Source organism: Sinocyclocheilus grahami, unplaced genomic scaffold, assembly GCF_001515645.1.
Source record: "Sinocyclocheilus grahami isolate Dianchi unplaced genomic scaffold, SAMN03320097.WGS_v1.1 scaffold301.1, whole genome shotgun sequence".
NCBI lineage: Eukaryota > Metazoa > Chordata > Actinopteri > Cypriniformes > Cyprinidae > Sinocyclocheilus > Sinocyclocheilus grahami.
Window position 1 is genome coordinate 188,804 of NW_015505480.1, and position 14,984 is coordinate 203,787.

At 39.4% G+C, this 14,984-nt stretch overlaps 1 protein-coding gene across 1 annotated transcript in view; it reads left to right on the forward strand.

The window, feature by feature from the left end:
• Positions 1-14,025, forward strand: part of LOC107601179 (5-hydroxytryptamine receptor 4-like) — a 75,282-nt gene extending 61,257 nt beyond the window's left edge. Inside the window, exon 5 of the mRNA XM_016293247.1 lies at positions 13,336-14,025. Within this exon, the coding sequence (XP_016148733.1) occupies positions 13,336-13,423 (88 nt within the window). The 3' untranslated portion in view covers positions 13,424-14,025. The remainder of the gene's footprint in view (positions 1-13,335) is intronic.
• The last annotated feature ends 959 nt before the right edge of the window (positions 14,026-14,984 follow it).

The window sequence follows — 14,984 nt, forward strand, 5'->3', positions numbered from 1 at the left end:
TGACTTATTAATAGATTCAGTCATAAAGCTCAAAGGCCTTTTGAATCTCATAACAGCAAATGATGAATATACTGTACAGGGATTATTTTTGCTGCTTTCATGTAATATTCCTTTTGAATAAATGAAAATCGCTGTAGAAAATGGCAAGCAATTTTGTCATCTGCATCCCTGGCTTTTGGATAAGAGGAAGGCTGGCATTCACATCAGATGAATGAAATACCATTGTATAAGACAGAAAATAAATTATCCTTACATGATGGTTGAAACACAAACACTTTTTAGGAATGGAGCTGGTCATGTAAAGATTTTTTTTTCTGAAGTCATTTCTTTTTCTTTTTTTTGATTCCTTTTGAAAGATTGAACAGGAACAGAAAGACTGAAATGAAACCATAATTCCAGGAATATAACTAAACTCTGTATTGTTACAAACATGTATTTGCTACATCTGAGTAATGACTGGAAATATATTATTATATTCATTTATTTTCTATGAAGGGAATACCTTATCGCTCCAAACTTGCTCTATTATCTGAGTATCAATTTTGTCTCAGATATTTCTCCTAAAATTCCTCAAAATTAGGTTCAGCAATCTGCAATAATTCAAAAATAACTTTAATCTATGGATGTAATGTTTACATTTATAAAGTCCTCTGATGGTGTTTGAGTTAAAAATTTCTATGAATTACACTCATAGGTGATATCCCAGCTAACAGGAACTCTCAAACCTATGAACAAACGCTCTTCCTGTAACAGTAATAGAACATTTATTGAAAGCTATGTGTTCTTTAGTAATGTTCTCAAAACAGTAGCATAAAAACATTATGTATATATCTTTAATGGAATGTTGTTCTCTAAATGTTCCTTATGCATCAATGTTCAGAGAATATTTTAAAGCAACATTCCCTTAATGTTTCAAAATGATCAAATGGAATGTTCCATTTTGGAATGTTGGAACGTACCGGGGGGGGGGGGGGGGGGGGGGGTTTTCGGGCATCCTTTTTTTTTTTTTTTAATTGTCTCTTCATTTAGCCTAAAGTGAAATCTATGAAGGCATGCATTTCTAATAACTATTTTACTGAAAATATAATAGATGTAATAGTCTAAAAGGTCTCCCAAATTCCCAAGCCAATCCTTTAGAAAATAAAAGGATGACTTATTAATAGATTCAGTCATAAAGCTCAAAGGCCTTTTGAATCGGACATCCTTTTTTTTTTTTTTAAACTGTCCGTTTTGAATGTTCAGAGAACATTTAGAAATAACATTTTCATAACTCAATGGGAATATTAGCAAAATATTCGTAGAACATATTTTGTTAACTGGATTACGTAAGAAAACGGCACGGTGGCTCTGACCAGAGTCAGTCAGCTCTGACAGTTCTGATCAGTGTTTATAAATCACACACAACAGAATGATTGAGTTATATAATGTCTAATGGAATAAATGCATTTGCCAATTTTAAACACATTTCAACTTTAACATGCCTAATAAAAATAGAGACAGGATGCATATCAGATTACTGATTATTTTTCTGGAGAGAAAATTCTGAAAAGCAGGAGACTTAAGCAAAAATATATATATTTTCATTACTGTCAATTGAGGTACTGAAGCAACTACATTAGTGGTTTTCTTTTTCATATGGCAGTGGTCTTGTTTTAAAGTGTCTATATGTAGGATTTTGAATGAATGGAAAGAAACATCTCTAGGGCTGAGTGATAAAATAATTCAATCTGTCACCCAAAAAATTAACACTGGTTGAAAGAACAATGGAAGAATCATTGCCGTTGTAAATGCTTGTAGAGTGAGCGATTTATTGGTAAAATACATGTAGAACAAACATTGGTGTTGATGATTTTGAATTCTGAATGCTGAGAATAAGTCGTCACCTGAGACGCTACAGACAGGTAAACACCAGCTGCTTTCTCGTTCTCTCCAGCTTACAGGGCTTTCCTCACTGATAACACACTAGTCTAGCCGTTTCCAATATTCATGCGTTACAGTGGGGAAAAAAAGTATTTAGTCAGCCACCAATTGTGCAAGTTCTCCCACTTAAAAAGATGAGAGAGGCCTGTAATTTTCATCATAGATATACCTCAACTATGAGAGACAAAATGAGAAAAAAAAATCCAGAAAATCACATTGTAGGATTTTTAAAGAATTTATTTGCAAATTATGGTGGAAAATAAGGGTTCTTACTTGGTGCAGTTGCTGGATAATCCTGTGCATGTAAAGAGTAGCCTGCTGGGATTGGAAGAGGAGATCAGTCCCATGCATGTAGTGTGGTATTATGAGTTCTGCGTTGATGCTGTCCTTCTGGTAACTTCAGCATTCGCTTTAGCCAGAGGGAGACTTGAAATTTTATTAGCAGATTTTGCTCTAGCTTATGTCATGGAAAAATGAATCGGACATTGACCTTGATTGATTCTAGTGTTTTTATAAAACTAGTTTTGTTTTTATGTTTTCATATTATATCATGTTTATTAACCCTCTGGTACTGTTTGGTCATTTTGACAGAAAAAAAGAGTAGTTTTTTTAGTAGGTCTGTCGCTAACGATTATTTTGGTAACCGAGTAATCAGTCGATTATTCTCACGATTAATCGAGTAATCTGTTTTGGGTTTTTTTGTGTGGTAATAAAAATAGACCTAAGCAAACAGTTGACTTGAAAATGACTTAAAATACATATATAATAACAATGAGGCAATAATAATTGGTTCAAATAAAATATCAAAGTCTGTCCTTGTAGGATCCTGTAATGTATAATGTAATTTGCTTTCCACAATGTGGGTAAAATGGGACCGGCACACAGGTTAAACCTGTATGGTGAATGTTGATGCTAATTCTTTCCTTCTTTGTTTCTTAACTTTCTGTCTGTCTCATTCTCAGTCCTGCCGCCAGCCTCCTCCACAGCATATCTGTGTCTGATTTCTTTCAGAAAACAATCAGCTCATGGTCCTGTTCTGGTGCCACTCAGCTCCACAATAATCAGGTCTCCTATCTGTGTGCGTGTTTGAGGAGCCTCAGACAGTTCTGGGAAGACAAATACTCACAGATATACGTGCCAGCAGAGAAAATGGCATTATCCGGCGGGGACTGCCATTACCATCTGGCTGACAGAGTAGGTAGGTCTAGAGTCACGTAGACAGATGTTTGACTTCAGGCATAGCGTTTGGTTCACATTGCAGCGTATTTGGACAGAAATGCACATTTAGACTGGAAAGGGTCATCTGACTGATCACACTTTCTTTTCATGGTGGTCATCAGTAGCTTTCAATACTTGTAGACAATTTTGTTGACTATTTCTTCTTTAAAAGTGCTAATTTCAGCTGTGTGTGTGTCGTCTGAGACTGAAACTAGTGAAGGGCCTTGCTTAAGTGCCAATCCATTCAGTTAGCACTCATAGTAATATAAATGAAAACAGCATTATGACATTTATTAAAGCTAGACCATGTATAAGGGTGTCTAGCATTTTTATTAATTTTTTTGTATTCTAAATACATTAAATTAAACAGTATTTCAGTATTTTAAATAATTAAACAAGTGCAGCTTAATTGTAAATAATTATATTATAGTTATATAAATATATATTTTAGAATATATATATTATACAAATACATATATATTATAGATATTTACTTCAAGGGATAAAGTATAAAATGTATTTTATATATATATATATATATATATATGGTTTCTTTTTTAATATTTTAAAATGCTATTTGTTCCTGTAATGCAAACTTATTTCAGGTTTCTTACATTTTATTTTTAAGCATTTATTTGAAATAAACATATTTTGTAACATTATAAATACATTTACAACATATATTCAATAAATATATTCAAACAAAGCTTACTGACCCCAAACCTGACCCCACACTACTTGAATGGTAAAAATAAACAATGAAGGCATGGTAACAAGTTTCCAAGACAGCTCCGTTCACATCAAGAAGTCATAAAAGTGCAGATGAGTGGTGTTTCTCATGCACTTTGTGAGGACTGTCACAGTTAAGGCCTCTGAATGAGAGCTGCAATACATCAGGCACTGCTCAGAATGGACTCATTTTGTAGTGCCCTGCCTGACCTGATGTGAACTAGTATATGTCTGAATAGTTAAGTCGGTAAAAGATTGCCTAGCTGCTCTTCCTGTGAAGTGGCCTGGAATTGCAGATGGTATCAGACACCACAGAAAATTATCTTGCCATTCCTGGTTAATTCTGAACAGTGAGGGAAGATTTTCCTGGATTGCCTCCTCTCTCTCCCGCTGAAGTGAAGTGTGCATGTCACAAACTACATCACAGAGAGGTCATTTTATCAGATAAGAGAGCTTGATAAACAGGCTTTAGGGCTCCAATTAAATGAGTCTTCTGTTATCAGCTCCTGCATGAGATGTATGAGTTTTAAACAGAAGAATAGTTTGTCTTTCAGCACTCTGCTTATAATGATATATTGTGGAGATACAGGCCTGTTGTTTATTGGAAGTATTAATTTTAGTTAATGCTCCTTGGATTCTGACAAAAGTGGATTTTAATTAAGCAGACCTTTTGTATCAGCAGTCAAATGAAACTTCCATGTCTCTTGGTTTTTGTGCCAACATTTGCCTACATAAACTCCTCACGCACTCAGATTTCAGCTTTGTAAAATGCCCAGTATATCTGGTTTAAGTAACAAGCATTTGAAAATGTAACTTATGGTGATGCCAAATGTAGTTTTTCTAGTTTATATATATATATATATATATATATATGTGTGTGTGTGTGTGTGTGTGTGTGTGTGTGTGTGTGTACCTACTTAACCATAATTTGGGGACAAATTTCTACCCAAAAGTGAGCTAAACCTGACAAAATCTCCAAAAAACTCCCTTTGTGGATGTCCTCATTTGTAAAACTGGTATAAAAATAAAGTAAACAAAGTTATAAAGTTATAAAAATGCAGAACGTTTTCTGTGAGGGGTAGGTTTAGGGGTAGGGTTGGTGTAGGGCGATAGAATATACGGTCTGTACAGTATAAAAACCATTACGCCTATGGGATGTCCCCACTTTTCACAAATGTAAACCTGTGTGTGTGCATGTAAAATTATGTCATTATATTATGCACAGTAACAATATAAGCAAAACAATCAAAACCCTACCTTCAGTATGGTGCCAGACACAACATGACTGACTAAAGAAGGAAAAAACAGAGAGATAAACATTGAATTATTTCTATGAACAAAATTATTCAGAAAAGAGTCATGTCAGTCCTCATACTAGCAGGCCATCATTAAACCTCATTACCATGAAAGGATGGAAATGCCTCCTTCATTCCTCCTTCATTACCATGAAGAAGAAATAATTTTCCTCATGAAAATTGTGTCCGTTACATCCAGAATGAGGCATAAAAAACAATCATATGAATATTTAGTCTATAATATTAAAATAAAATATAATATAATTAATAAAATAATAAATAACAGCATGCTATTTAGCATTGATTATAACATTAAAGGGATAGTTCACCCAAAAAGGAAAATGTGATGTTTATCTGCTTCGCGCAAACTCATTCGGGAGTGGTGACTTTCCACGTATTCCCAACTTCTGAGCCTGCTCGCCTGAAGTTATGATTGATTACTCTTCGGCTGGATATCAACACACCCATTAACGTAAACTATGCCAGAGCGCCGTGCACGCGCTCAAGGAAGTTGGACATAGTGGTGTATTAGAGGTAAAAAATGATATAAATACTGTTCGGTTTCTGGCACAAACCGATCGTTTCGTGTCTTAGGACATCAATGTGTCGTCACGAGCCGCAGGGATTAATTTGGATTTGTCTGTGCATGTTTTTTTTACTCTCATAGGTTTTGTTACCATTGCCATGCATTATACGACTGATAGACTGCAACGGCTGGAGTTAAAAACCATAATTTGTGTTCTACTGAAGAAACAAAGTCCCCTACATCTTGGATGCCCTGGGGATAAGCAGATAAACATCACATTTTCATTTTTGGGTGAACTATCCCTTTAAGTCCAGTACTTTTCTGAGCAATTACCTGTAGTATTTTTTTTCCAGTTTTATTGACACATTTATAATGTAAATTCTTATAAATGGATGTGATCATCATTTCTTCGGCACTACAGTATTTCACACTTTGCACTTTTGCTTTTCTGCACTCCAGATGGCCATGGATTGGTGTGACTGTGACTTGCACAGCTAAACAGAGCGTTCTGACTTTAATAGAAGTGAGAATTAACAAACTTCTCTCCTCCTTCTCTCTGCCCTCTATCCCTCTCTCGAGTGAACATTTGGAGAGGGCAGTTGGGAGCAGTATTTCCTCTAGCTTTGTTCTTGTTAAGCAAAATCTATTTCTTGTGGGGATGGGCACTTATTTTCATTTCAATCGGTTACTAAGTGCTATCAAAAAAAAAATATTGATGCCAGTAATTTTTTTAACTGCTTAAACATTTCAGTATTTCTGCTCGTGTACAGTTGAGTGTAAGGAGAGATGATTCAGTGTTTTCACCTTTAAATACACTACTGTTCCAAAGTTTGGAGAATATTTTTGAAAGAAGTCTCTTCTGCTCAACAAGGCTGCATTTATTTGATCAAAAATACAGTTAAATTGTGAAATATTATTACAATTTCAAATTTTCAGCATCATTACTCCAGTTTTCAGTGTCACATGATCCTTCAGAAATCATTCTAATATGCTGATTTGCTTCTCAAGAAACATTTCTTATTATTATTAATATTGAAAACAGTTGTGCTGCTTCATATTTCTGCAGAAACTGTGATACATTTTTTTAATAAAGTTTTTATTTGAGCATTTATTTGAAGTAGAAAACTTTCTAACATTATTAATGTCTTTATTGTCACTTTTGACCAATTTAATGTGTCCTTGCTGAATAAAAGCATTCATTTATTTCTGACCCCAAACTTTTGAATAGTAGTGTATATATGGTATGCATTAATGTAAGTAACGAAATCATTATAAATCATATCCTCCTAATATAGCATCAGTATCAGAAGTATTGATATTTCAAATCTGATCTACCCAGTCCTACTATTTAGAAAGAGTTTCTATAAAAGTCATCTAATGCAGCGCTGTTCCTTTCTTTATTAGGCTATTTATCATTAGGCTGTTATTGTTTATTGCCGCTGTGAACTTCTGTTCTGGATGTGGCACAAATTAATCAGCGCTGCATATTTCTGTCTGTGACATTTCTGACAGCTTCAGTTCCGTACTGAAAATAAATGCACATCGAAATGGACTCCAGTTGAAATGCCATCCATTTGTTCAGGAAATGAAGGGTTCAGGAAATCTGTAGATTTTTCCGCACATTTCAGAGTCTGCTGTTTTCTGGGATCATGCACATATCACTGTCAAGAAATCCTGTCTTTGTGATGAACTTGAAAATATTTTGTCACTGTTGGTTGCTGGTTTCTTTGCTCTGGTTGCTGTGGTTACTCCAGTTCCTCGGCTCTTCGTGACTGAGCTAATGGTACAGCTCCGATCTGAATTTGTAGGCATTTTAGGTAAGCTGCTGCCAATTTCATACGTCAGTGAGTGTGGAGAACCGCTGATGCCTGGAAAGTCGTCACTGTAGCTCGACCGTCTGGACCTGCGAGCCTCTCTGTCACGTTTACTGATCACAGTTATTGTTCACTTATTGGAAATCCTGCTCCAGATGTTTACCACTAGATGAAGTCTAGGTGCAAACCCCACGGCTCGCTGACTGAGAACTTTGTGTCTCCTAGCTAATATCCAAATATTGTGCTAATTAAAAAGTCATATAAATAATGCAAACAGCATGCATACATTTATTAGGAGATTTATTACTATAAATTAGAGCAAGATCATCAAAGCAGCAGTGCAGATGGCACAACAAACAACAGGTTTGTTGTAATGGTTTTAACAGCTATAAAATGTCATTTCAATGGCTTATCGTTAAAATGCTAGTATTGAAAATTAGGTTAATATAATGCTACATAAAGCAAATACAAGCAGACAATACAATAGCAAGATAAATGTTTTAATAAACCACATTGCAATGAATGTGGCATTTATGAGAATAAATCTTTCATATATATATATATATATAAATATATATATATATGTATGTATATATATGTATGTATGTATACTGTATATGAAAGTGCCGGTAAACACACATATTTTAAATAAATGGTGTGAATTTGAACAAAGAATCCTGAAAAAAGTGAATGGTTTCCACAAATAAATTAGGTAGTACAACTGTTTTTTTTTTCAACATTAATAATAAGAGTAATGGCTGCTGAAAATTCAGTTTTGATCACAGAATAAATTATATATTAAAATATATTAAAATAGAAAACAGGTATTTTAAATTGTAATATTTCACACTATTATTGTTTTTACTGTATTTTTTAATCAAATAAATGCAACTTTGGTGAGAATAAGAGACTATTTTCAAAAACGTAAAAATCTGACCGACCTCAAACTTTTGTTTAGTAATGTACACTTTTAAAAAAAAATTCAGCGGCTTTCTGAAATATTTTCTAGAGGTTAAATCAAACCCTATGGCACTGCTGTCTCTTCAATCATTCTTCAGGCTCTGTTTAGTGACTAGCGCTGCAGTTCCCTGATGTCCGGCACAACATAATTAAAAATGAAGTTGTCAGAATGAGTGATGTAGATCCTGCCTCTGTGTGTGTGTGTGTGTGTGTGTGTGTGTGTGTGTGTTTGTGTGTGTCCCAAAGCTCACGTTCATGTAAATTAATGAGCTCTGCCTCTAATCTGGCCAGCTAATATCCAGAATGGATGTACCAACATGATCAAGACATTATTACAGGAGTCTATAGGGAAGTATTGTATGTTTGCACTAGATTTGACAGATGTCTCAGGCTGCGCTCAGACTTTGCAGGGCTGACATACATTTATAAAGCGGCAATGTGGCAGCAATTTTGGGTTCTGCTTCATTGAAAACATGTTGCTTGTTTCCTTTCTAAATCCCGGAACATCATTGAGGTTTTGAAAGGTTTTCTTTTGAATGTTTTGCCTTTTTTCAAGTGAATTTCATGCCCAATTGCTCTGCAGGAATTGCCTTTAGTTTGCTTGTTTATGAACAGAGATTGTAATGATTTTTTTTTGGCCTGGAAGAAAAGGAGGTTCATGGCTGGTGCGGATGCAGAGAAAGGAAAAGAAGCAATCGCAGGGAAATGTGCTCTGCTTCAGTAATTTAACAAAGTGAGACGTACTGTACTGTCTATCTAGATGCTCAAATGTATGTGTAGGTTTTTTCTGGCAAGTTTCAAACCATTTCAGAGGGTTAATATTGCTTTGTAGATGCTCACATCCAGAAGATGTTAAGATTTCAAGAGGATTTCTGTGCTGAATATTTGATTTTGCTAAACAAAAATGAACACAACATTTTACAAACACTTTCAGAAAAAAGGTCATTAGGGTGGTATCCTTTTAAAAGGCACTAATATGTACACTTTAGGTACTAACTAATATGTGCTTTTAAAGTACTAATATGTACCTTTAATGTACTTTAATGTACTAGGGGTAAATAAGATACAAAGATGTACCTCTTAGCTTGTGTACCGTTGTCAGGATTGGACCTGTTTTGTCATGTGTTTCAGTTCCCGTTTTGCCTTATTTGGTCCTTCCTGTTTCCATTAGGTTCCCTGATTAGTTCATCATTTGTTTCCAGCTGTGTTTAGTTAATTATCCTCATTTCCCTGTGTACTTAAATCCTAGTCTGTTCAGTTTGTGTTTGTCAGGTCTACTCGTTTTCTATATGTTGGCTCAAGCGCCCATTGTGGATTATCTCCTGTGTTTCTTGATTAAAGACTGTTAAACGTTTCCTCGTGACTCCAGCGTGTTCCCTCAACAGCATAGCGTGACAGAAGACCTGACCCAAAACAGTAACCTCCGTGTGTCTACACTCCGCTTTGTTTCCCGTTTTTACCCAATGTCTTTTTTTTCCGTTGTTCCCTCATGGATGCCCTCCTTCACCCGGAATATCTCCTCCTCCTGCTGGAGCAGGGGGAGAGATCGCTCAAGGACCATACTAGATCGTTCCAGCTGCTAGCTAACACCACCAGCTACCCGGACGACGTGCTCTGTGCGTTCTACGACGCAATTTTAAACAGCGCCGTCGTCTGAAGATGGTCCTTGAGCGGATTTCACCACGTTTGTGGAGTGTATTCTGGCGAGAAACGGATCGCTCCGGACCCAGAGCCCAGCCCACCATCTTCCCGCTGTGTGGAACTAAAGCCCGAGCCCACCGATGACGGAGAGCCAATTCCCGCCGCGATCTACGAGCCGGCGACAATGCCCGCCACGAGGAAGAAAGCCGCAGACGGTGTGAGCGCTGAGAGGAGCTCCGCCCCCTGCACCGCGGCTGAGGGTGAGCTGAGTATGGTGCAGCGAAAGTGCCAAAGCTAAGAGGAGAGGACTCCAGTCCCCGAATCCAGTCCAGAACGCTCTCCAGTGCCCGATCCTAGAAATCGCTCTCCAGTGCCAGCTCCTCGTAAGCGCCCTCAAGTGTCCGCTCCTCCTGAGCGCCATCCTGTTCCCATGTTCAGCCAAGAGGGGGCTTCCGATCCAGAGTTAAGCTCTGAATGCCCGGAGACGCACAAATGCCCGCCCTCCCACCTGCTCATGCCTCCTCCACCGCTGTTGTCTGGCAGCCCCTCTGCTCGCCCTCAGCCCACCATCAATACGGTGTGAGCGCCGCGGGTCTGCCATCCTCCAGTGTCGCCATGGCTGGAGAATCCCTCACCTCCGCCTCCAGCCTCCGAGGCCCGGACTCCGCCTCGGCCCGTAGACCCAGCGGCTCCACCTTGGCTCCTAGCTCCCTCACCTCCACCTACCCGGACGACGTGCTCTGTGCGTTCTACGACGCAATTTTAAACAGCGCCGTCGTCTGAAGATGGTCCTTGAGCGGATTTCACCACGTTTGTGGAGTGTATTCTGGCGAGAAACGGATCGCTCCGGACCCAGAGCCCAGCCCACCATCTTCCCGCTGTGTGGAACTAAAGCCCGAGCCCACCGATGACGGAGAGCCAATTCCCGCCGCGATCTACGAGCCGAGCAGAGGCTGAACAGAGAATCGCCCCGGATGTAGAGCTCAACTCGTCAGACCAGGTGCGAGAGCCGGCGACAATGCCCGCCACGAGGGAGAAAGCCGCGGACAGTGTGAGCGCGGAGAGGAGCCCACCCCCCTGCACCGCGGCTGAGGGGGGGCGGAGTATGGTGCGGCGAAAATGCCAAAGTGAAGAGGAGAGGGCTCCAGTCCCCGAATACAGTCCAGAGCGCCCTCCACTGCCCGCTCCTGGAAAGCGCCCTCAAGTGTCTGCTCCTCCTGAGTGCCATCCTGTTCCCGTGTTCAGCCTAGAGGGGGCTTCCGATCCAGAGTTAAGCCCTGAATGCCCGGAGACTCACAAATGCCCGCCCTGCCACCCACTCCTGCCTCCTCCACTGCTGTCGTCTGGCAGTCCCTCTACTCGCTCTCAGCCCACCATCATTACGGTGCGAGCTCCTCGGGTCTGCCATCTTCCAGCGTTGCCATGTCTGGAGAATCCCTCACCTCCGCCTCCAGCCTCCGAGACCCGGACTCTGCCTCGGCCCCTAGACCCAGCGGCTCCACCTTGGCTCCTAGCTCCCTCACCTCCATGTCACCCGTCGATCCACCAGCTCCACCGGGCTCCCTCGTCCCTCCGGCTCCGCCTTGGTTGTGCATCGACCCGCCATCGCCTCAGGACTCCGCTCCTCTGGTTGCACCTTGTCGCTCTGTCCCACCGGCTCCGTTGGGCTCCTTCCTCCCGCCAGCTCCACCTTGGTCCTAAGTCGCTCCGGCTCTGCCGCGGATTTCCGGATCTCCGCCTCCACCTCGGTCGCCAGAGCCCTCAGCTCGTTGGCTCTCTGTCTCCACCTCGGGCTCCTCCGCCACCTGCTCCGCCGCCATTGGTCGGCCCCCTGGAGTCGGCGACCATTCCTCCTCCATGGCTCCTCCCTCCGTCGGCTCCACCGTGGGTCGACATTATGGCTGTGGCCTGGGTCCTGCTTGGCTCCTCCTGCTCCAAGCCCATCCTGTCTCCTCCCTGGCTCCTCCCTCCTTCGTCGCTTCCCTGGTCTCTGTCTGCCAGCCCCCTCCCAGGTGTCCGTCCTCCTCCTGAGCCTCCTCCTTAGTTCCCACCCATCCCCTTATTTGGTCCTTCCTGTTTCCATTAGGTTCCCTGATTAGTTCATCATTTGTTTCCAGCTGTGTTTAGTTAATTATCCTCATTTCCCTGTGTACTTAAATCCTAGTCTGTTCAGTTTGTGTTTGTCAGGTCTACTCGTTCTCCATGTGTGTTGGCTCAAGCTCCCATTGTGGATTATCTCCTGTGTTTCTTGATTAAAGACTGTTAAACATTTCTTGTGACTCCAGCGTGTTCCCTCAACAGCGTAGCGTGACAACCGTAGGACACTGCTCCAGTGACAGCTTTATAGCTTTTTTCTGGGAGTGCAAAATGTGGATATCTGCAAAGGTTTTACGTGAAGTGGCTTGACGAGCAGTTTTCTGTCCTGTTAAAACAGGAAGTTGGGCCTGGACTTATTGCTTCATCTCCGTAACCCTCCTGTTCATGCATTTTAATGCATCTGCCAGGCACTTTTATCTAAAGTGACTTACATTTACGGTATACATTTGATAAATCCTTGCATTCCCTGGGAATCTAACCTTTGACCTTGATATTGCTAGCACCATGTCTTACTACAGGAATATGAGTTTTTGAATGGAATTTTTAAAAGGTTTTTTTAAAAACAAATCTGCTTGCTATCACTAGTCATTGAATGGGGGAGGGACCTTCTTATTAAATAAAGTGTTTGATTGGACAAAAAGAGTGCGTGCAAGATGGGTCAGTATTTTTGCTGCTGACTTTAAAGGTTGTTTATTGTTTACTGGTTATTTGACATATATGGTATTGTTATATTGTGTATTATGTAGGGTTGGGCCGATAGACGATGCCAAAAAATAGTTAACATACTGTCATTATAGATGGCCTCAAAAAAGCCACTCAAATAACTCAATTTTGATATTTAAACCTGTGCTGTTTTTGTCACTCACCACTAGCAGTGCTATAAAGAAATAATAAACATTTTTAATATTTGTGAAAAGGCCAACATTAACTCTTCTGTCAAATCAAGTGCACATATAAGAGGAGCTCTTAATATTCTCAGCGTTAGAGGTTTTTCTCAATCAAATGTTTCAGCACTGTATGGTTTATATGACACTTCCATATTGCTTGAACGTTCATCTAAAAGCTCATCGAGAGATGAATATGAGATTGTGACAGTGTCATTGAAATGGTGTCCTGGTTTCTTTTGTCCCTTTAGGTATTCAGTTCTTCACAATGGAAACCACACTGAACAGGAGAAACTGTCAATACAGAATGACACAGAGTCCCAGGAGTCATGTTTCTGACACAGGCCAGCCTCTGATGAGGAGCATCACTGGAAGGTGCCATTTCTCACCGCCCTGCCTGCAGCTCAGACCCGACCAGAGCCCTTCAGGAGTCGAGTACAAGGAGCTGCACTGAACTGTTTGCTCAAAGAGCTGCTGAACAATGAGGGAAAGAACAATGTTGCCAAAGGTATCTGGTCTGTAATTTAGGATACGAATTTCCATTGCAAAGGAATGTTGGTAAGGGTTTTCCCAATGTGTTTGTTTCCTTTTTGGTTCTCCTGGGAATACGACTTCCACACCAAAAACACGTCTTTCAAGCTTTATCCAGAGTGGCTTCTATTAGCTCTACAGTCAGGATAACACTTCCTGAAAGCTACGGCACGAATGCTGAATAGCTAAGATGACACTCTATTAAAAGAAAGATTTATTTTTGTTCTATAAATGAAAAAATAAATTCACAAGTTCACACCACAGTATTAAGAGGTAGAGCTGGGAGCATTGCTGAGCGATTTCTCCAATTTTTTATTTTTTATTTTTTTTATTGTTTCATTAATTAATTCTCAAATCAACAGTTATAATATAGCATTGTCACATGGATTTAAAATTTTAAGTGTTAAGGACAACAGGCAATTCCAGCATTTAAGTGCAACACAAGTAATGCTGCATAAAATTTCTATTACTACAGCCTATTTCAAAAATGTATGGAAGGCCGTTTCCGCCACTGGATAAAACAAAAGGTAATTTTGAATTTTTATCTCACAATACTGACTTTTTTTCTCAGAATTGTTTGATAGAACCTCGCAATTGCAAGAAAAAAAAACGGAGAATTGCTCAATTTAAAATCGCAACTTTATATCTCGCAATTCTGACTTTATAACATGCAAATGCATGTGAAGTCAGAATTGTGATATATAAACTTGCAATTGTAAGAAAATATCAGTCTTTTTGCCCCTCAGAATTGGACTTTATGACTCGCAATTGCGAATTTACATCTCACAATTCTCAGAAAAGACGTCAGAATTGCGAGAAAAAAGTCAGAATTGCGAGATCAGTTCTCACATTTCTGACTTCATTTCTCAGAATTATACTTTATAACACGCAATTGCAACATTATATCCAGTAATTCTGGCATTATAACTCGCAATTGCGAGTTTATATCTCACAGTTCTGAGAAAGAACAGAGGAACACAAAAGTCAGAATTGCAAGATGTAAACTCGCAATTGCAAGAAAAAAAGTCTGAATTTTTAAGATAAAAAGTCGCAAATATTTTTTTTTATTAAGTGGTGGAAACAGACTTCCATAAAAATATGCCCCAAAATTGTTCAAAATGATTTAATAAAAACATTACTTTTAAAACTTTTTAGATTCAAATGAATCATCCTTATACAAAGGATTTTTGTCAGGAAATTAACTTTTGTTTTCTTCTAGCCATGAAATCTGCTTTGACGAAAACATAATAGCTCCATTTTCTTATTGTGAACTGAAATCTCATTTATGTTCTGTAAGACTTCTGAAACTCTTTGGGGAATGAGATGTACTGCTCACAGGCTAGCTGATGTAATTTAGCTCCTTGTAAAC